Source organism: Podarcis filfolensis (genome assembly GCF_964270895.1).
Source record: "Podarcis filfolensis genome assembly, chromosome: 2".
NCBI classification, from domain to species: domain Eukaryota; kingdom Metazoa; phylum Chordata; class Lepidosauria; order Squamata; family Lacertidae; genus Podarcis; species Podarcis filfolensis.
In genome coordinates this window covers 24,026,553-24,050,642 of record NC_139605.1, presented here as the reverse complement: position 1 = coordinate 24,050,642, position 24,090 = coordinate 24,026,553, and the positions used below count along the sequence as shown (strand labels likewise).

Genomic DNA, 24,090 nt, shown 5'->3' with positions numbered 1-24,090 from the left:
ATGATGATGATGATTTATTTATATCCTGCCCATCTGGCTGGGTTTCCCCAGCCACTCTGGACGGCTTCCAAATAAATATTAAAATACAATAATTCATCAAATATTAAAAGCTAAACAGGGTTGCCTTCAGATGTCTTCTAAAAGTCAGGTAGTTGTTTATTTCCTTGACATCTGATGGGAGGGCGTTCCACAAGGCGGGCGCCACTACCGAGAAGACCCTCTGCCTGGTTCCCTGTAACTTTGCTACTCGCAGTGAGGAAACCCCCAGAAGGCCCTCGGCGCTGGACCTCAGTGTCCGGGCAGAACGATGGGGGTGGAGACGCTCCTTCAGCATGTTCACAGCCTGTCTCAGTGACATCTCCACTGGCTTGAACATGTAAACAAAATGGAAGACGGCAGGATCCCCAAGGAAGTGCTCTATGTGAAGCTGCCTTCAGGCACCAGGCCCATTGGCAGACCAACTCTGAGATTCAAAGATGCCTGCAAACATGACATGAAGGCTGGCACCATTAATGGTAATCCCAGACATTAATGGTAATCCCAGACAGGTTGTGTATCCATAGCAGTGACCTGAGGAGAAATGGGAGCAGTGCAAAGAGAAGAAACGGAATGATGGAACCAGACACCTTCATCTGCTCCAGCTAAAACAAAACATGTCTCTAGCAGTCTCTACAGCCACAGCAGGCACTGTAACTCTCCAATGGTTTGATGCCCCCAAAGCGCACTCTTCCATTATCTCTCGAGGCAGGAGGATGGCAACCAACCATTTAGGCTTCGGTTCTAACCTCACCTTTGTGGGAGCAAGCAGCAATGAATCCAGTTCGATTTACTTCTGAGTAAACATCCACAGGGTTGCACCGTTGAATGCCAGCATCATGCTAATTATTCTGCTGGAATTGTATGCTCTGGTACAAGTAGGGAGCAGCTGATAATACTTCAGATATCTAGGAGGCAATAGGCAAAGTTTTAGAACCACCAGCAGAGTGATTCAAGTCATTTTCATTAACGCAAATGGGCCTTTCAGGCTACCGTCATCAACAGACCCCATTTGGCGTTCTGTCCCATTTGGCAGTGTGCTCTTGCAGAACTTGCTTCACTAGAAATGCAGAAGTAATTCCGCGCTGAGAATTATTCCCCTTTGGAATAACACAGCGACTTTGTTTTCTCAGTTAACTGCTCCTGCTTACTTTGATTTCCTTCTTATAGGAGCCCTTTCCATCTGACCTCACAAAAGGGATTCGATCCATGGATATGGCAAGAATACAAAAATAGGTGCCTCCTTATTCTCCCAGCTGGCACTTTCAAAATGTCCCATTGTGTTTTGTTTTTGTAGAGAAAAGACTGAAAAATAGAATTTGTAGTGGTTCTAAAAAAATAAAAATCAATTGAGAATCTTAAGAGTTGCTATGGCTCTATAGGAGCAAGCCAGATACCCTCAGGACTTCACCAGGGCACAAAGTTCATGATCTTCCCTGGTCTTTTGATAGCATCTGGTTTCAGAAGTAGGGTATCAGGATGCGGGAGGCTGCGCTAGCCTCTTAATTTCCCCCACCCTGCCAAAACCCCAACATATTCCACATGAGAGAACCTGTCTCAGAGCAGCAGATCCATAAAACATAAAGGGTTCTTAAGGTTCTTCACAGAGATTGCCAGGGAAGGGAATCTAAACTCTTGCATGTTCACAGTCTGCCATCGCTGACATTTTCTTAGGGAACAACACTGTAGGACGCAAGTGGCGACTTCCTCTTCCTCCCCTCGGTCGCCTCTCTAATGTGCACTGTTCCATGCATTTAAGACACGAAAGCTTGTAACATAATGCCTGGGATGCCATGTCTTGTCAGCTCTCATAAGCTTCACGCGGCTGGGCTCTGCTCTTTGACTAGAGAAAAACAGAGAAATCTATAATAAGACAATAGAGCAAGCCTGACTTCACCTACTGGAAAGCAAGAAATGTGTGTTTGGGATGCCATTTTGGTCTGCCTGAATAATGAGTGGATGGCCCTGTCTACTTAAGGTGCTGCATTTTTATTTATTTTTGTTTACCATTAAGAGGATATATATATATGCACATCAAGATTTATCTTACCATAAAATTACTCAAAACCGGCTTACATCAGTTTTGAAAAATGTACCAAAACAAAACAAAACAATAAAAAACAACAACACATGAGGCAGTTTGTAGCCAGTAAGAATAACCTGCACTGGGCAAAGGATTTTGTTGCCTGAGACAAAGGACAATATCTTTCCCCATTCCAGGTACAGAGAAACAACCAGATGGGTTTTCATCAATACATGCATTTTCATACATAAAGGTAAAGGCACCCCTGACCATTAGGTCCAGTCGCGGATGACTCTGGGGTTGCGGCGCTCATCTCGCTTTACTGGCCAAGGGAGCCGGCGTACATCTTCCGGGTCATGTGGCCAGCATGACTAAACCGCTTTTGGCGAAACCAGAGCAGCGCACGGAAACACCGTTTACCTTCCTGCCGGAGTGGTACCTATTTACTTACTTGCACTTTGATGTGCTTTCAAACTGCTAGGTGGGCAGGAGCTGGGACCGAACAACGGGAGCTCACCCCGTCACGGAGATTTGAACTGCCAACCTTCTGATCGGCAAGCCCTAGGCTCTGTGGTTTAGAACACAGCGCCACCTGGGTACATACATACTTATCCCAAATACAGGCGTAGGCAAACTGCAGCCCTCCAGATGTTTGGGGCTACAATTCCCATCTTCCCTAGCTAACAGGACCAGTGGATTAGGTAGATTTGGCTTTAAGTGAGAACTGAATCAATTTCCCTTCTGTCGCTGGTCACCAGCAAATTATACATACAACTACATGCTTTGCAGAAGTGTAAACCCAGTGACTATAACAGCTGAGCATTGCTTTGAACCTTGGTCATCCCACATCTAAACCAAATGCTATTTACTGATTGTACAAATAGTACAATCCCATAGTATGATCTTTTTCTTTTGAGTGGGGAGCAATCCTTGTCTCTTGGCAGTATTTACTTTCCTAGTCTCATTACCATTTATTTTATTTTATTTTGCCCCCCCCCCAACCCGCCCTTCCTAATGTTTCCAATATTCAGTGTTTGCCCCTTCAGTCTGTAAATCTCTCCTTAAAGCCAGCCTTTTCTACCTGGGTTCCTTTCCTCTACTGCAAATATCATGTGCGTCAGAATTCCTTTGGCTCAGAAATTTCAACAAGCACTAATAAATCTGTAATATGGTCTTGTATAAATGAATATTAATATTGCCTACCAAGAGGATTTTTTTAACCTTTTACAATGAAGCAAGGAGGGGGAAGCAAGCTAGTGGCACAAACTAATTTAAAAATAAATAAAAAATGAGCATTTTTGAAATGACTATTCCTGGCTACTGGAAAACAGGATTCTCTATTTTCCAATCCAGTTTTCCAGCCTTCACTCATTGGGATAATGAATCTACCACTTCACTTCCATCACCGGCTATCATTTGGAGTCTTAAGTTATTACCACACTGCCAGTTATTTTTGGTGCTTTAAAATGTGCTTTAAAAGGCATTTATTCCCTTTCATGCCTTAATATTTTATTATGATTATATATTTATTTATACTCTGCCTTTTCCCCTGATGAGGCAGCTTATGGGTAAAAATGATAATTACTTAAAACATGGGGTGGGAAATGATAATTAAAACAACTTTAATCAGCACCACTTTGGGAATTATAACATGCAGATCCCAACAGATATTACCTGAGCAGTCTAAAGGAAGAATGGTGGAGCAGTCAGCTTTCAGTGAAAATGATCAAGAGTCATATTGACATAAAGTGGGAATAATGGAAAGTTGATGGCACTAGACTGCAGGCCACTAGTCCTTTGGCAGGGCCAGGTATGGGGAGAGTTATTTGGGCCAGACAATCCCCAAGGTTAATTTTACATGGCATTCTTCATAAAACCAAGGTAATTCTAATGACAAGGAGGATAATGCTACGTCAAATAGCTGACAGCAGAAATCAGGGAAATAATACTTGTTAATGTGAATGTTGCCCTCCAAGCAATGCAAAGATCAGAGACTTGAGACAACGCAAAAGCAAGTGGCTTCATACAGAGCAATGACAATTAAAGTATAAAGCCCTATTGCACACTGTCAGCTATACACCTTGGACCATGTTCTTAGGTTACTTTAGCAGTGTGACCCCTCCACGCTTCCCAATCAGTTATGGCCTTGGGTTGATGACTTATACCAGAAGTGAGGATCCTGTGGCCCTCATAATGCCACAAGATTTCAACTCCTACCATCCTGAATCCTGAATAACATTGACCGTACTGGCTGGATCTGATGAAAGTTGAAGTCCAACCATTTCTGGAGGACTATGGGTCTACAACCCTGGCTTATCCCCTCCCGCTGCCTTGGGAACCTTTGACTTTCCCCTCGACTTTCCAAATTGTTTTAAAAAGTGCTATTCTAGACAGCCACCAGCAGATGCCTAATGGTAAGACCAGCTGCTGTTGTAGTCACCTGCTTATAGCAACAGACAGCATGGCTTGGATTTCCCTAAGTGTAACTATGATAAAACAATCTTTTACAAGTAATCCTTTTGTAATCTTGGAGCAATGAAGAATAAATAACAGTGTTTTAAAAGACAAAATGCCTGAGTGAACACACAGCAAATTGTTTCACAAATGGCTTCGCATGGGATTTGATGGAACTGTAGGTTGGAATCAATACACAGAACATTCTACTAACAATCTGAAGTGACATCCCAGTATCTTTAGAAATGCCATTTGCATTGTTCATTTTCAGTCTGCCCATCCCCAAGTTAGTCTGTTTTTTCTTATCCCTCCTTTTTTCTCCTCCCCCTTTTTTCCTGTCTTTATTCTACCTCCTCTTCAGCCATTGCTTAAGAACTGCCCATAAAGAAGGTTGTTCTGGCCTTTACCTTTTTGACTCTGTTGGACAAAAGCCAAATGTTATTGATCACATTTTCTAGGGAAAAGGCTAATAACTGCTACACCAGGGGGAGCAACAGGCTAAAGTAATGATAGTGTGTGATCGCTGCGAGAAAGCTTCCAAAATATGGGATTAATTTGCTTGTTTGGATTGCAAATTATGACTAATTATTCGCCAATGAGCCAAGGCATGATGAATTTGCACAATATCTCAGACTCCTGGATACATTGCTTGACTAAATAACCGGCTGTTTTTCCTTTTGTCAGACCCGGGGTTATTCCTCGATAGGATCAGATCAGGAAAGGAAAGAATCAGTGAAAATAAATTCAGGTTGGGAAGGAATGAACCACATACAGGTATAGGGCAGACACACAAAAATGACACATGATAATTAATATTTTTATTATTTGTATCCTGCCCATCTCACTGGGTTGCCCCAGCCACTCTAGGTGGCTTCCAACAAATATAAAAGCATAATAAAACATTTAAAACTTCCCTATACAGAGCAGCCTTCAGATTTCTTCTAAAAGTTGTATAGTTATTTATCTCCTTGACATCTGATGGGAGAGCATTCCATATGGTGGATGCCACTACCGAGAAGGCCCTCTGCCTGCTTCCCTGCACCTTTACTTCTCACAGTGAGGGAACCACCAGAAGGCCTTCGGAGTTGGATCTCAGTGTCCAGGCTGGACACTCCATCTGAAGAGGAAGCAGAGAACATAATGCTGGAGGTTGCAAGGGCAATGGCATCTCTAGTTTGGGCTTGGGGCCTTCAGCTGCCAGTCATAGACAATGGAGAGTGGAATGTGAGGCTTTCAAAAACATCTCCCAAGTCTATTAAGCAATCACGTAAGACTCACACAGTATGCAGGCTCCAGCAGGACAAGATTGAGCACAAGTGAGAGCCAAGATTGTGGTGACAGCAATCCCTGGACACTGACAGCTGTCCAATCCCACCCACTGCTGGCACAGCCCTGAGACCATTTTCAAGTGGTCTTTCTTTCTGCATGAGAAAAGTACATAATTCTAGGCTAGCTCTGACCTTCTTGAGAAATGCCAGCCCATAGCCATGCAACCAACAGACTGATGTAATGAATGAAAGAGAAAAAATGTTGAAATAGTGATATTGAATATTTATTTGACAGACTATTAGGATTTCTAGAACTCATGTGTGGCATTTCCATTATAGAACTTTTGTTTAGAAAATATCAGTGCTAGGCCACCTACAAAAATGAGATAAGGAAAGTATTTGTGAGTAGATTTTCATTTGTATGAGTAACTCCTAATTCCACACTTAGGCTTCCATGCTGAAAATGGTTATAAGGGAGTAAACCCCACTGAATGTGTTTGGATTTACTTCTGAGTAAAAACATACTGGATTGTGCTGTGAAGATCAATCATTCAATTTTAGTTGAATATAGAGATGCACTAGAGTTCAATAACAATTAGCTACTGACTTTTGCTGATGGCACATTTGTGGACAAATCAAATATCCCCATCCTCAAAATGAATTGTTCACACACACACCCCATAAATCCATTAGTTTCTTTATAGAATTGCAGTTGCAGTTGCGCATAGGAAGACAAATTGAGCATGCCAAGGCCTGCTTTCCCTCAAAACACAGGTTGTAGCTGCCAGCAAAAGAAGTTCAAAGCTCTGAGTGTCCTCTCTGGTAATGGACGTGAAATTTGTCTAGAAGGGAAAAACTTGAGTAGATCAAAACAAGTTGCCAAGCAGCTCTCATAAAGACTCATTGACACTTGCCAAGTTGAAATAGAAAGACGCAAATACTGGGAGATACTGAGAAATCGTGGGGAGGGATATCTGATAATCCTTTCTTCCTGACACAGTTAGTTCATGATGTATTGCCAGCACTTCAGTGCTGCTACTATTCTGAGACACAGAGTTCAAGTAGTTGGTGTTACCGTCTTATCCTTGGCTGTTGAAAGAGGCCCTGATCTTGAAAAGGGCTTATCATATACTGACAACACCAAACTGTAAATCTTCTAAAGGAGCTATGTCACACTAAAGTCATCCAAGGAAGGCTACCTAGTAGGACTGCCGACTTTTTCTCTCTCTCCTTGCAAGACTCGGGTGAATTTAACATTGGTATGAAAAGCAGAATCTCCTCAGGCAAAACTTTCCTCAACTCCATGGCAAAGAAAAGTCCTGGTTTTCCACTTCATACACAGATCATTAAAACATAGGAGCCCTGCTTAAAGAGGGGCAGATTGCTGCCTTCTTCTCCAGTGCTTCCTGGTCTCCGTTATCTCAGTTTAGCATATTGTCCACTGGTTTTACCACTATGACATTGTCATTTCTCTACGTGAAGCTATCAGGTCAGGGCTGAGGAAGCTGTGGCCCTCCACATATTGTTGGACTCCAACTCCCATCAAACAACATGGCCATTGGTTGGGGGATGACAGGGGTTGTAGTCCAACAACATCTGGAAGGTCATAGCTTTCCCATTCCTGTATTAGGTGAAGAAAGACCCTGGGGGTCAAGGGCCATGGAGGACATGAAACAAAAGGAGCTGGAAATTTAAATGCACATAGGGCATGTCTATGTGTCAACCCTCCTCCCCATGTGATTAGAATTGCACGAAGAGCAGGAATGCATTTGTTGGCCCCATGTTACTGTAGATTGGTTCCATTGCCCTCCAAATTTTGAAGGGTTAATTTCTGTTCTACTTGTATGTTGTTTAGTCCGACTCTTTGTGACCCCATGGACCAGAGCACACCAGGCACTCCTGTCTTCCACTGCCTCCCGTAGTTTGGTCAAACTCATGCTGGTAGCTTCGAGAACACTGTCCAACCATCTCGTCCTCTGTCGTCCCCTTCTCCTTGTGCCCTCCATCTTTCCCAACATCAGGGTCTTTTCCAGGGAGTCTTCTCTTCTCATGAGGTGGCCAAAGTATTGGAGTCTCAGTTCTACTTATATAGGCTCCCTTTATTGATTTAGAATCCCAATGGCACATCTGGAGAAGGTTCCCCACTGCAGAAGCCACCCATCCAGTGTGTAGTGGGGTGAAAGAGTCAAGCGACAGGAATTGGATGGAAGTGGTATGGCCCCATTCCCCATTCACCCACCGAGTTTAGACTATGTAGAGGGATGTGTGTCCACTGAAGAAATGAAGACTTACTTCCCCAGAGATTTTATTCAATTGGGAATATAACCCGAACTTGCCTTGCATCTTAGGCAGCAGGCTATAACTCCCCCCCCCCTTCTCCCCTTGTTAGAATTTCATTTGTTGGTTTGAGGTAAAATCTATACATCGATCAAGCAGTCCTTGCAAAGAGGCATGTACACACTCAACAACAAATAATAGATTATTGGAAGGGCAGCTGCATACACAGCTAGACAACAAGTGGTAATTATTTTTATGATTCATTAAGGTTATCGACTGACGTAAAGAGGAGAATGGATGCGCTTGTTATACACTTATGAAGAAATTGGGTGTCAGTTTGATCTTTAGCAGCTGAGATTATCTTATGCTCCTTAAGTAATTATGGAGCTGTGGTGATCATGGTGATTGTTTCTAATCACTGATGTGCATGCATTCTCTACTCCCATGGGAAGTTTAGTCGCTGGTGCCTTTTTCTTGCTTTCCCTACTGTGTGTACAGCCTGCTGCTTTCTACACACACTTTTTGCTCTCCATCCAAACAAGCAAGAGGCAATATCAGAGTTCACAGAGTTCATAGTCAAGCCAGGCAAAAACACTTGGGGTGCAAAGCAAGGTCAGTGAGAGGCAGGGATGTAAGAAGGCAGCAATTTCAATTCTGACTTGTGTTTGTCACAATCTGCGCTGTTTCTGTTCTGCTGCACTTCAGTTGTCACCAAATAGTATGTTAGGTGATTTATGTAACTATTTATGTTACATTCATTTCAATGTCAAGAAAACGTTGCAAAAAAGTATCATTTGCAGACTTAGAACAACAAGAACAATAAGAACAAATGACAATTGTATTCACTTGACTCATTTTCTTTCCTGGTCCTTGATGCACATGCAAACTGCAGGAATTTCCACTTCCTTCTCCATTTCCTCCAAAATCCCTAGTGAGAACTGTGGCATGATAGACAGACCTGGAGGGCTGCATTTAGTCTCTGGGCCTATTGTTCCCAACTCCTGCATTAGGTTGTTGAACTTTGCTTTGTACTCTTCAGTGGCCATCTGGCCACCTACAGACCAATGACTCTTTTAACATATATTATCCAAAGATTTATAAAAAGAGCTTCCTGCATTGCTGGTTTTTGTTTTTTGTTTGTTTTTTGAAAACAAACAAAAGTTCTACTTTTTCTGCTGTGCTAAATTTGTTCCTGCCAAAATTGATATTTTATTTTGATTGAACCAAATTACACTGGATATAGTGAGTTGCCCATGAAAGAAAAGTATCCTCATGATGGTGTTTGCTTTCATAACTTGTAGCCACCATTCGGTAATGCTGTTAGGGTGTCATAACACAAAAATAAATAAATATAAATCCATATAAAATTACATATACAAAAAAAAAGAACAACAGCATAAACTCGGCAGAGTGGTTGAACCATCATTCACCAGTTAGGAGCACCAGGAACTGCCCCTATCCTGACTCAAACCTTTTTTCCATATAACTCAATGTTTTCTTCACTGAGAGGAAGCCACTCTCCCTGGTTTCAGGCAGGAGTCTCTCCCAACTCTTCCTGGAGATACTGAGGGATTGAACCCAGGACTTTCTACATACACAAGAGATGCTCTGCCACTGAGCTATGGTTCTTCCCACAAAGTGCTGGAATGTCTGGAAAAATGAAAATGCCTTTAAGTAGGCACTGGGATGACAGTTTTAGCACTAGGCAAGCTTCCCTGGAGATGATGTTCCATGTGTGGCATCCACAAATGAGCAGGTCCTCTGTCCAGTCACCATCACTCACCTAAGTACAGGTATGGAGGGGGGAATCTGGAGGAGACACTCAGATGGTGAGCATAAAGTATAGGTTGGTTCATATGGGTAAGCACCAGCACTTTGAATTGTCCCCAGAGCAGACCAGTAGCCGGTGTTGCTGTTTCTAATTGACCATTCTAATCGACTCTGACATTTATTGTACACCCACCAATCAATCACCTTTGGCTTGGAACACATAACTTGTGTCCAGGCTTTCTCTTCGAATGTAAAGGCTACCATGAAAAGAGATGCTTGTTAACTTGCCCTACTTATTCCTGAATTTGCTGCTTCTGCAAAGTAATAAAATATTTACACCACCCTCAGCATGAAACTGTGTACCTATTAGTTCGGTCTTCACTGCTTATTAAGTACCCAGTAGACATCAACAATGGGGATCAGTTATTGTCACCATTAGCCTGCCTGAAATCATACACGTGCCACAAATTCTAGGCAATTCTAGGCAAAGACTGGTAATGTAGTCAGAGACTGTTTAAGCCATTCAGAATTATTGTTGTTCCAGTTAAATGACTAAAGCTCAAAGGACTGCTTTTCTCAATTTTGTGAATGTGGGAGTGGAAGCAGGTTTTGGATATGTGTGTAGATCGAAATATACTCTTGCCCCCCAAAAGGTGTGTGGTCTGTTTACATTATGGAATGCATGCGCCTTTAGATCTGAGCATTCCCAATGTTTGAAACTGAAATGTGATCATTTGCCCCAAAATTTGTACATTTGCTGCATTTATGTTCTGCTGAAAGGGCTTGGGATAAGGAATAATGGGAATTTCTTCTCTCTCCATGAGCAATAAAAGTCTTTGTGAGTTGCTGGTCCATGCCTCTTAAAACATTGAACTCTACTTTGTTTGTTCATTTAAATGTTCAGCCCACCCATCCTATGGCTCATTCTTGCTTGTTTGCTTTGCAAAAGAGGCTGGATTCTGCAAGTGGAATCTGTTGTTCCAAATATGAACATTATTCTGCCTGCATTATTCAACCTGGAATTAGTTTTCTTGACACATAATTTAATTACTACATATGCATTCCTGGTGGCAAAATAGTGCCGCTTATAAGAACCAATAAAATGCAAATGCAATATTATACTGTTAACTCTACAATTGTGATTTTTCATGTCTTTGCTGGCATATTTTTTGTGATCAGTAACTCTACTGAACTTGTACAGTGCCACATGGGCACCACTGAATGCTAGACTTGACCCAGAGTCCTGTAAAAAGAACTGCAGAGAGAGGACATTGATGTATAGCACTGATTTCATCCACATTTTTTCAGCAATGGAGGTATTCCATTGCCTTGCTTTGATGCAATTTGTAAACACATTATTGAAGGTAACTAAGTGAGAAATGTGCTGCCATGGGCCTTTCAAAATCTGAGTTGAATATACTTTGCAGGAGTGATGATCTCAGAGAACAAGTTTATGTATATACCCTCGCAGTCAGCTGTTGTGCAGCAACGTACCCAGATGCAAATTGAATTGAAGCTTAGAGAAGATATTTATAACCCTGGATCTTTAAATTTAGAGCATATGACTGTAACACAATCTCAGTTTGCTTTTATTGTGTGCACAGTCTGATTCCTTATAACTTTGGAAAGTGGGTGCATTTGAAGGTGCTAGATTCTGCCCTCAACAATTTTATCGCCAAATTCACTCGTGCTCTGTTCGCGGGCTTCCCTTTGACATCTGGTTGACCGCTGTGAGAACAGGTAGCTGGACTAGACGGGCCACTGGCTTGATCCAGCACATTCTTCTTAAGTTCTTGTACAAGTTGATGTAAGGAGAGAGCTAATTCTATGGTTCTTTCCTACCTGACCACCAACTGACCAGGAGTAGCAACATGGGCAAGCGACTCCCACATGGCTGGTTGTGTTTGTACTGGAGTGAGTTTCAAAAGGGTGCAGAAGGTGTAGTAACCTATGTGCCCTCTAGCTGTAGTAAAAAAATTGTTAGGCATGGCATAAAATCCATCAAGTGCATGTACTAGAAACAACCTTATTCTCTATATCCAGGTGGACCATAGTAAAAATGTAATATTTGTCCCATGAGCTGATCAACCACATGCCTGAACTTCAGAGCTGACCTGTTGGCTGTACTGCTCATCTAGGAATCTTTGGTCCCATTCACACATGCTTTGGGCGGCAGCGAAGCCACTTTTCCATGTTGCAATTCCAATGCAGTTATCTGGCAGGAAAGACCCATGCAAATGACTTCACCCATGCCAGGCATCTAGCTGTTTTAAGAATAGCAGGAGTTGTGTGGCTGATGATGTGAACCCTGAAAGATTTGCCTTACAGGCCATCAGATGGGAGGTCAGAACCTGATCCCTGCCCAGTCAGAACCTGATCCATAGAGCAATGCTGGCAGGCTCACAGTATGGGTGGAATCTACACACATAATTTTTTTATTTAAAAAAATGCTGTGAAAATACTCTTTTAAAAACGTTTTGAAAAATGCGTTGAATTTTGCATAGCTCACTGTTGCCATCTAGTGTTACATTTGTACATTGCACTTCACAACACATTTAAAACGTTTTATTTGCAGCTGTATAGCTGAGTTGATGGTCAGAATAGTTATTTAAGCACAGCCAAGGGAATCCATCTGAGAATGGGAGCAGAAGAAAGGACCTCTTAACTGGCACTAGGCTACATAAAAGCAGAAACAGATAAAAGACATCTGCAGGGCTAAAGGAACACATGAGTGCACAACTTTGGCAAAGGTGTAACCCTTGCCCAAAATATTTTTCTGTAGGCAGTAGGATCACAATTACCCAATCAGAGGAGCTGCGATTGAAAGCATTCAAACATGGTAAATCACGAAATGTGTGTTTGATTTCCTTCTCTCTCTTTTTACCCATATGATTGAATGCAAATATATACCCTTGTTTATGTAGACTTGTAACAGACAGGGAGCTGTTGCCAGTCAGCTGTTACTGCGGCACTGCAAAAGCTAAATGGAATATTAAAGCAATTTAATTTCCTCTTAGGAATTGACTTCTGCTCTCAGCAGTCATGGTTGCTGTTGAAACAGGGGGTGGGGGAGATCAATAAGCACCTGCTGTTCTGCAATCTATAAAATAATCACATTAAGGTTTACTAGAGACACATACAGGATGAAAGGGTGCATTGCTGGTTTACTCCAGTACAGCTAAAATTGTATATTCGTTCAGTAAACAAACAATGCTACAGACTGTAAAATTCCAAGCTTTGTTTCTCATAGTGAAGTACTTAATGCATGAGCAAAAAGTCTCCAGAAATGTCAGCCAATATCATTCATTTTCAAAACAATTTAACCAAACTCCTATTAAAATGGAGCCACAAAGAAAAAAATTCTTTGTTGTCATTGGGAAATGTTGGGTCCTCCCCCCCCCCTAAAAAAATATGGTTGTTCTGGAACATAAAACTGCACAGGGATATTTTAAATAAAATGATACAAATTAAAATGTTGTTTGCATGCCAATTTATAACAAAGCACAGAGCATTTCCAGGCATAACAGCATATATATTGCATTGTGTTTTGTAGTTTTACATTTTTAAGCTCCGCCGTGGTTCCTGTACATTTCCTCACTCTCTGTCTCCCCACACAACACCTCCCTGTCATCTTGCCATTACCTTAAGACAAACATAAGGGCATAAATAGAGGCCTGTGGGATCAAGATAAGTGTGGATCAGGTGGCTTTGACTCAATCAACTTTCTTCCCTGTCCATATCCCTCTCTCATGATATTAGTATCCATTGCCATCCAGTGAAGGGGAAGATGGAAAGATTCATACAAGAGAAAGTTCTTTTTCACACAGCTCATAGTTCAGCTATATAATTCTTTCCCACAATATGTAGCCATGGCCACCAACTTGGGTGGATTTAAAAGAAGGTTGGTCAACTTCATCAGATGATAAGACTATAAATGACTAGTCATCACAATGGCTGTGTTATTCCTCCATTGTTGGAGAAGGCTGAATTTCCCATGTTCAGTGGGGTAGGACTTCACAGCCATTCATAGTCTCTTCATACTTTCCTAATGGTTAGGGGAAGCAGTACAAATTACACAGTACAATAGACACAAATGTGGTTTATTTGCATACTTTTCCATATAACAGAATTCAATTTGTCTCCTTTTATAAATAACAATAATAATAATAATAACTGATGATGTGCTTAAGCTACTCTACCTCTTTGCTGATCTTAATGACATTTCTATATAAATAACATTTTGCATTTTAATTGGTTTTGCAGATAAGTAAACAGCAGCTCCAAACCGTCAAGGATCGCTTCCAAGCCTTCCTCAATGGAGAAACTCAGATTGTAGCAGATGAAGCTTTCATGAATGCCGTCCAGAGCTATTATGAGGTAAGAACACTAGAGTGGCAATTCCAGTTCTCAGGTTCTAAAGGGGCAGAAGCTGTCCCCATGTGCACAGAATGGACCAATCCGAGGCTGGGATGGTAGAATCTGTCCATTTCCATTTCGTTCAGGTTTTTTCCATTTTTTCCAGTCCTAAATTTAGGTTGCCATTCTTTCACATTGGTTTGCTGTGTGTGTAGCCGCCGCCCCACTACGTCACCCTCCAACTGACAGAGTGCACTATTTCCACAATGCGATTAACATTGTGAGAAGGGACAAACAACTCAATAGGGCTTCTCGCCATGTGACCTGCTCTCTCAGGAACTACAAGTCCCAGAGTTCTTTCTTCCTGCTTGTATTTCTTTTGCACATGTGGGAAGAGCAGTTAGGGTGTGGCAGAAGGTGAGCAGCAGGACGAAGGAGCAGGCACCATCATAATTGGTACACATACAGTACGTCCCAGAGACAGAAGGAGCCTGTGCTGCTGCCATGATATAGGCCCGGGGACACAGATGTGAAGATAGGTCTCTGGCCTCCAGAGTGCATAGAACAACTTAATCTCCAGCAACAGGAATTATTCATAGTTGCACACACATAAAGAGACAGAATTTGTTGAAACGTTTTCCAATAAATGTTAATCCAATATTAAAACTAAAACAACTTAGTGTTTTTAATCCCACTTTGAAGCAGACAGTTGACTCGTCCAACATTCCCAACCTGGTACCTACCAGATGTTTTGGAGCGGAGCCCCCATCACTCATTCTGGATGGGGCTGATGCAAGAAGTAGTCCAAAACCTCTTGTGGGCACTGGGTTGGAGACGGCAAGCTGTGGGTCCAAACATGTCCCTAAACTATATATTTCCACGAATTGTTTTCTACAAGTACTAGGCAACTTTGTCCGGCTCTGTAAATGCCATCACCTTTCACCATGCTCATAGCAGATTCCAGGCTTTATGCCTCGGTTTGTTAGTAAACTGTACCCTGTTCTTTTGTCATGTCACCCTGAGATCCCAAACCAAATCAGGGTTCGTTGTGACAGTGGGCCACCAGGAACCAAAGTGAGTCCCATTACTTTCAATGGGAGTTTGTAGCAACTAATAGAAGGCGGATTGGGCCTGTTGTCTTCCATGAAATTACTGCAGTTTGTGTAAAAAGCACGATTACAATTTCTGCAGCTCAGGTAGCATACATCATTACAGCATGGATGTGTTGTTGTTTAGTCGTTTAGTCATGTCTGACTCTTCGTGACCCCATGGACCAGAGCACGCCAGGCACTCCTGTCTTCCACTGCCTCCCGCAGTTTGGTCAAACTCATGTTGGTAGCTTCGAGAACACTGTCCAACCATCTCGTCCTCTGCCGTCCCCTTCTCCTTGTGCCCTCCATCTTTCCCAACATCAGGGTCTTTTCCAGGGAGTCTTCTCTTCTCATGAGGTGGCCAAAGTATTGGAGCCTCAGCTTCAGGATCTGTCCTTCCAGTGAGCACTCAGATTTCCTTCAGAATGGAGAGGTTTGATCTTCTTGCAGTCCATGGGACTCTCAAGAGTCTCTTCCAGCACCATAATTCAAAAGCATCAATTCTTCGGCGATCAGCCTTCTTTATGGTCCAGCTCTCACTTCCATACATCACTACTGGGAAAACCATGGACAGCATGGATGTAGGGAGCAGGTAACCAGGGATATGAGGCCTCTGCCTGAGATGCGGCTGCCAGTCAGATGGAGCAGGAGTCGAACCGGGTACAACCTGTTCCTAACAACTGCAGCTGTTCAGAGGTAGCCAAATTGCTGTCCGTGAGTTCTATTGAGGTCAAATCCAGAAAAGGTCATGGAACCCATACTTGGCCCTGCACTGGGTTTATTTTTGTCTAACAGTGGAGACTCAAGCTGTTTTGACCAGGGCTTTCAGTGGGCTGACCCAGAGAATGAATTTGGAGGATTGTGGCATATTATAGCGCACAGAAATATTAAGACCTGGCCTGGGGCCTGCGCTTTTCACAACATGGTGCTATTGATTTTTTCTATTATTAAAAAGGAGAAGCACCAGTTAATTGGGTCCTTCTAAGAGGCCTAGCCTAAGGACACTGGTTTTGACAATTCTGGCATGGCAGGAAAGAGGCTTATTAAGTGGTCTGCTTCAAAACCGAGCAATTTTCAGATGGTCCATGAAAGAAAGAAAAACGTTTGAGAACCTCTGCAGTAGCATGTTTCTTTTTTCCTAACTTTGAGAAAGAAGAGTTTAGATGGCTTTAAAATGGGATTTGACAAACTCACGTAGGATATGTTTTAAACAACTATTGTTGTTGTTGTTGATGATGATGATAATTTATTACTTATACCCCACCCATCTGACTGGGTTGCCTCAGCCACTCTGGACGGCTTCCAACAGAAAATAAAAAACATAACCAAACATCGAAAAATTCCTGATACAACGATGCCTATATGGAATCTTTTTGGTTAGAAGCAGTGTGTCTCTGTGTTCTGTTTGTACATTCCAAGGCAGTGTAGATCTATGTACTGTTTCTATGTTCAGAGGTAACGTAGCTCTGAAAATCAATTGCTGAGGGGCAACAGTTGGGAAGGGTTATTGCCTTTAGGCCATTCTTTTAAGCTTCCAAGAGGCATCTGATTAGCTCCTGTGGGAAACGAGATGCGGGACAAGGTGGGCCTTTGGTCTGATTCAGCAGAACACTTCTTACTCACCTAACTCTTTATGACAGTTTGTGTATGTGTGTGTGTGTGTGCACGCCTAAAGGCTCAAGTCATCACACCACTTATTTTGGAATAGCTTTCAGTGGGCTGACCCAGAGAATTAATTTGGAGGATTGTGGCATATTATAGTGCACATAAATATTAACTAACAATTCATCTGAGTAAGTTTACATTGCCTCAGGGGCTTGTTTTTTTGGGGGGGGGTGTTTTCTAAGCAACAAACAAGTGGGAAGGTTATAAAAAGACTAATGCGGAACTGAGGGAGTACTTATCCTACAGTATTCAGTCATTAGATTATTTTGTGTCATTTTTCTCATTCCAGAGGTCATAAATTTCAATTAGGGAGTGCTATTTTCCAATTATATAATATCTTTGTTAAAAGAATCAATATTTTGGCAGTTAATTAGGTTTTTTAGAAATAAGTCTTCTCGTACTAATTAATCTCTGCGACCGATCATCACGGCATCTATAACTGTTTACAAGTTGTCAGATAGCTCACTTGACATCTCTATATACTTGTTGAGTTCAGTTCGCATGAATGAATAATAATCAGGGAAGGAAAACACCATATTTTGGGTATACAACATCCATATGCATTAACATTTGCTTTCATATTTTACATGCAAGCTTCCTTTACGTGTCAGGGGGCCAACTTTGCAGATTCATGTTTTCCTAACTAGAATTTCTACATACACAGCAAACCAAATGCTAGAGTTAGTGAGTATCTGCTGCTGTAAAACCACTTAGGAACGTAGGAAGTTGGACCATTGTGGAATTGGACCATTGAACCATCTGGACCAGTATTTGTTTATTTAGAAAAGTTATAGACTGCTAGCAATAAAAGGAAGGTGCATTAAATGGAGTCATATCACTGGTCCATCTAACTCTGTCTTATCTGCACTGACTGGCAGTAGCTCTCCAAGACATCACCTCCATTGCATGCTAAAGGCATCTGGTCCTTCCTGCATGTGGTGATGGTTGTTTTCTTCAAGCAGTAACCAGCACAACCAACTGGTACCCTTAACATGATTTGATTCTTGCATATTCCTGCTGCCGGTGATGGTGGGGTTTTTTTTGCATGTGTGCCTCCTTGCTCATGAAGAGCAGGCTGTATCAAGATGCTCCTTCAAATCAGAAGTGCCTGATAGCAAAGTCACTCCCAAACCACTTCCATCTCCTTCTCCAGGAAATATGAAAGATGCCATCTTGCTCAGAGTGTCAGGAGGGGACTTGGAACATTCTTCTGCTTCAAGTTTGCAAGGCTAGAGTGAGAATCCTCACGCTTCCTTTCTTCCTTTTGTACTCATGCAGTCTGTTATCCTTTTTTATTGAAGTGTCTCTTCCTCCAAGACACGTGGAGAGCGTTATAAGCTTTTAGTGCTTTTCCAAGCTCGAGATACTCAGTGCAGAAAACTGCTGTGTCCTCGGGTCATCCTTCAGTCCCTTAATTATTGAACATTTGCAGATACACCCCTCTGCCAGCCTAGCTTCTTCACAGTGTACTGCATTCATTCCATCCTTGACGCCATTAAGAAAGCAATGCTTTACGCCTTCCAGGCTGCCAGCAGCCCTCCCTGTTCTGTCAAATTGAGAGAAATGCCTTCTTGTTTCTGATGGGGCGCCATTACCGCCTTGACCCATTTTCCCTTTTCTTTCTTTTAGTCGAAATAAGATCATCTCATGGGCACCCTGCTTTGCCTCTCTTCTTCTCCTATGCATCTGCTTTGTTTTAGATTCGCTGATCTAAATGGAAGGGCATCTCAGTTGCAAAAAGCTCTGAAAACTGAGTAAACTGTGAGGCAGAGCAGAATTGGGCCATAATGGTTGTGTCCTGCCTCTCCTATGCTTTTGAATGCTGAGAATCACAAGTGGGGAGAAAACTGTTGCCCATAGGTCCTACTTGTGGGTTTTCCATGGACATCTGGTTTGCCATTGTGAGAACAGGATGTTCTTATGTTTTTGTCCATGCTTGTTGTGGAAGCACAAGTTATCTTCAATACTTTTTGAGAGTCCCCCCACTGCTGCAAGTGGCTAGAAGCTCCAGAATTAGCTCTGGCTCCCTTTGCAGGAGAGAGCACTGGAGACGTTTGCTTTCTTTTCAAGAGTCTCAGCAGAGCAAGCGGGGAATGCTTCAGGCTTGTGAGTGACACCAGGCAGAGCCAGGAACAAAATGGTAGCTTTGGGGGAGAGCCCAATGCAAAATGGTGACTCAAAGGGGTGGGTGCAAGCATACTGAAATGAGCTGCATATCCAATTACAAGTGCATCTGAGTTACTACGGATCCTGGATTCTTTGACCAAATTCTAAAACTGGCCCCTGGAGCTGCTGAAGTGGGCCACTGGAGCTGTGCAATAATAATATATAATAATAATTTATTATTTATACCCTGCCCATCTGGCTGGGTTTCCCCAGCCACTCTGGGCGGCTTCCAACAGAATATTAAAATACAATAGTCTATCAAACAATAAAAGCTTCCCTAAACAGGGCTGCCTTCAGATGTCTTCTAAAAGTCTGGTAGTTGTTCTTCTCTTTGACATCTGGTGGGAGGGTGTTCCACAGGGCGGGGGCCACTACCGAGAAGGCCCTCTGCCTGGTTCCCTGCAAGGCAGCCAAATGATGCTCATGTTTCACAAGTGAACACATGTGCTAATAGAAAAACCAACAGTCTAACCTTGCATTTAACAAGTCATCTGCTGGTAACCATAGGATTCCAGGCCGGTGAATGAGGAGGCTGGCCGAGGAGGGACGGATCTCTCCATTCCTCCTTTGCCCATTGGCTTGGTTCCCATTCCTCATCATTCTGTTTGATAAGAGGGTTTTTATTCCTATATTGTAACTAGCCTGCTAAGAGGCTAGTATCCTGAATAACAGAGGGATTCCTCTCTATTAGCCTCTTAGCAGGCTAGTAAAACAAAAACAAAAACAACGCCCTTCAGACTACTAATCCTTTTGGACTTTTTTGAAGACTGGCTGGTGGTCCTTCATGGTGAGCTTTCAGGAGTTCCAGCCCTTCCACTTCATCTCCACCCCCCTGGGGTGTCCTCCCTTCAGAGAAAGGATATGTGTCATGTTTTATTCCCTGTGTGGACGATTCTATCTTCGAGGTGGACATTTCTCTTTCATCTTTTCATCTTTTTTTTCATACCTTTGCCAGAAAGAGGTCACTGTTGACAGGTGGCTCCTAGGGAAAGAAAAAATGTCATCTTTCCCTGTTCTTCCCCAGAGCGGCTGTCACAGTGTCAAATGGCTTTCATCCCCTGCGTCTGACCTCTGCTTTGTACTCCATCTGTCTGCATAGAGTGATGAAAAGAGACCCTCAGAATAGCGTGAGGCACAGATTGCTTTTCTTACACTCGACTCTACATAGCAACAAGGTTTGATCTGTGGCCGGTTCTCAAATAGCATCCTGTCACTCACTGGCATCTCCTTCTCCTTTAATTAAAGTGTGCCCACAATGCTCCTAGCAGGCCACAATGTATTGGAAAGTTGTTATGTGAGAAGGTGAGAGGTGGATTTTCTCATCCCGGTTTGTCTGATAATGGCGTTAGGTCAATTGCTTAGGTAATATGTTCTCCTTACAAGACATTCTGTTGTTTCTGTCAAGCTACAAGGCATGAGGACACAGAATAATTTCGTTTATTGAAATGGCCTAGTTCTTGAAACTGCTTGGGTAAACAGAAGTTCAGAAAAACAGGACCCCAGAAAGGAAAAAAAATAGATATTAAGGAGTGGGGGTCATGTTCTAGAATGATAGAATTGTATAGTGGGAAGGGATCCCAAGAACCATCTAGTCCAACCTCCTACAATACAGGAATCACAACTAATAAAGGAATCCCAGCCTCTGGCCATCTGTCAGGGATTCTTTAGTTGTGATTCCTTCATTGCAGGAACTAAGCAGGTGGCATATTATTAAACCACTGTGGTATGATAGCCAATTCACTTTCATGCCTTGCAGACTACTGGCAAGGGTGGCAAAAAAGGGAAACTGAAAAAGTCCCATAAAAATGAACAGAAATGTAGCATTAATGTTGGTGCGTTGCATCATAATGCTTTCTAAAAGGTGAAAGAAAATTGCAGTAGAAGAATAAAGAATTGATCCCAAGCACCTAACCAGAGCAGTCAAACCTGGAGATGATGATGATGATGATGAAGATTATAATAATAATAATATCTATACCCCGCCCATCTGGCAGGGTTTCCCCAGCCACTCTGTGCAGCTCCCAGCAGAGTACATATTTGGTACCTAATCACAGAACCCAAGAGCTATGACATTCTGAATATTATGCGGTAGTTTAAGACCCGAAATAAGAAAGAACATGTTTACTTTGAGCCGAAACATGAATTCCAAAAGAAACTACATTGATATAAAACCAGAAGTGGTTTTCTGGGTGGGCAGAACCACTACCCTAGCATGTGAGTTGCCATGGTTTCCTGGGAGGGGAAGGGACATGGCAGCAGGGAGTCTGGTGTGGTGGAAACACATCGTCGGAGCCAAACTGTCACTTCTGCCAGAGCATTTGCACCATGCTTTCCTCCCAAGCACCTTGCCCCTGCCCCACTCCCTCCTGGTAAGGGACATCAACCCACCTGCCGGGAAGCAGCATAGTGACTCGGGAGCCATTTCCGTATAAAACTAGTTTATGTTTTGAGCAGAAACGACTTGTTGGCATGTTTGTTGTCCAGTGTAAGACCTTTCGATTCCCTGTATAAGAAATGTGAAGTAAAAATAATCTGAAATTAAATGAATAAAGAAGAGGAGTTTGAATTTGATATCCCACTTTATCACTACCCTAGGGAGTCTCAAAGCGGCCAACAATCTCCTGTCCCTTCCTCCCCCACAACACACTCTGTGAGGTGAGTGCGGCTGAGAGACTTCAGAGAAGGGTAACTAGCCCACGGTCACCCAGCAGCTGCATGTGGAAGAGTGGGGAAGCGAACCCGGTTCACCAGATTACGAGTCCACTGCTCTTAACCACTACACCACACTGGCTCTCTGAAAAAGCTCCTGAAACTTCAGGTTTTCCATAATGTATCCACATTCTAGTGCCCTGTCCTTCCCGTCCAATTTTGGTGGCAGATGTCAACACAGGATAAATTAAGTCAAAGGCACACAAAGTGTGCACTTTTCCAGTGAGGACACTGAGGGAGGGACAAAGGCTCAATATGATGGTCAGCATCACCTGCTTTGCAGGTTTAAGGTCCCAGGTTCAATCCCTGGCATCTCCAGTTAAAAGAGTTCAGGTAGCAGGTGATGATAAGATTCCTGCCCGAGACCCAGAAGAGCTGCTTCACAGTCCTAAAAATGTCTACTCAGAAGAAAGTCCTACTGCACTTTACTTCCAGATAAGTGTGGTTTAGATTGCTGCCTGACAATGTTGGGTCGTTCAATGGTCTGACTTTTTTGCTGAATGAACATGGGTACATGGGCCAGTCTCCCAGCACAGGCACATACAGCAAAATGAATGGATGGATGGATGTGCAGTTTATAAGTGACAAGATATGTGATTTACACACTTTCCCCTACACTGAAAGACTTTCGTTGTCAGGCATTTGTCATGTTTGAATTGCCCCTGAGAGAGAAAGAGAATAGCAGAGCCTGAATCTGATTATGTAGTGACTTTTATCAAAATCTGTGTTCAGCTTAAAATGTCATTCCATTTCCTGATGGTTGCTTACATGGCTGCCAAAGTTCTCGTTGGGAAGAAAAATATGTCCTTTTTTCTTGTTTCTTTTTTTTAAAAAAGAAAAGGTTTGCAAAGTATAGATACTGTGTACTCAGTGCTATTTTTCTAGGGAAAAGAGGTGCCGGAACTCACAGTGAACACCTCCCTTGTTCTCCCTTGTTCTTTCATAACGGCAATGGTCCCCACCTGAAAAAAAGTCGTGGCTTACTATTCCAGTTCATTGGGTCTAGCTTTAAACACAGGGTGGAATGCTATATTCCTTGACTACTGTCTAGTGCATACTGTCCAGTGCATAAGCCACGAGACAGTATTTCCTAATGTGATTTGCTTCCAGTCATTTCACAGCCAGCATGCTCTGAAACAGCCAGGAGGGGAATCGAGATTTCATTTTATTCTATTGTTTTACTTGCAGGTGTTTCTGAAAAGTGACCGTGTTGCCAGAATGGTTCAGAGTGGTGGTTTCTCGGCCAACGACTCTCGGGAAGTCTTCAAGAAACATATTGAAAAGAGGGTCCGAAGTCTCCCCGAGATCGATGGCCTCAGCAAGGAGACTGTTCTGAGTTCCTGGATGGCAAAATTCGATGCGATCTATCGCGGTGAAGAGGATCCTCGCAAAGCACAAGCCAGGATGACTGCGAGTGCTGCTTCGGAACTGATTCTCAGCAAGGAACAACTGTATGAGATGTTCCAGAACATCTTGGGTATCAAGAAATTTGAACACCAGCTTCTGTACAATGCGTGCCAGGTAAGACGCCCTGTTTTCCAGGAGAATACCAGCTGTTTGTATATGAGTGTACCCGTGTGGATTTCTACTCTTACTATGGCATTGGCCTGTACATTGGTTTAATTTTCAGGAGAATAACAAGGAAGCCTTTCAACGGTGATGATTCATGGGTGCTTCCCACAGGCTTTATTTTGCATGTATTCTTGTGGGAGGATATTGAGTGTGACAACTTACATGCCGTCCCATCAGCATTGCTACTAAACTCTGACTCCGCAGCTGGCTTGTACGCTATCTGTTCACTCTTGTCTAGCTGCCTAAGAGATGGGATGCGCTCCGCCGTGCTGTACATCAAGAGGATGGTGCTGTTAGAGGAAGGGCTTTCAGGAATAGCTGTTTGCAGAACTAATTTTGTATAACATCAGCAGTGCGTACAGAGGTGACAGCCTCTGGCCAGAGGGCTTTGACAGCCTCTGTTGAGCAGCAAGCCAGGCACAGGGCCAGGCACCGGGGTCTGACAATGAGTAGTGGTGATCAGGCAGAGGACAGTCAGATGGGGAAGGAGGAGCCGGGGAGGTGAAGCTGGGGTGGAATTTGATCATCAGTCACCCAGCATGCAGCTCTTCATGGCGGACTCAGAAAAGGAGAGTGAAGCCACTTTGTGATGAACCGAGAGGAGAAAGCTGTGCTTGCCATGGGGAGCCCACATTGCAAAGAACACAGAAATGTCAATATAAGAAGGAAGCACAAGGACGGCTGATCTTCCTCCTGCATGTTG

At 42.9% G+C, this 24,090-nt stretch overlaps 1 protein-coding gene across 13 annotated transcripts in view; it reads left to right on the top strand.

The window, feature by feature from the left end:
- Positions 1 to 24,090, top strand: part of CADPS (calcium dependent secretion activator) — a 348,429-nt gene that overhangs the window by 61,962 nt on the left and 262,377 nt on the right. For all 13 annotated transcript variants that reach the window (XM_083600416.1, XM_083600415.1, XM_083600422.1 and 10 more), the window contains exons 2-3: positions 14,092 to 14,205; positions 23,004 to 23,336. In XM_083600416.1, the coding sequence (XP_083456542.1) occupies positions 14,092 to 14,205; positions 23,004 to 23,336 (447 nt within the window). The remainder of the gene's footprint in view (positions 1 to 14,091; positions 14,206 to 23,003; positions 23,337 to 24,090) is intronic.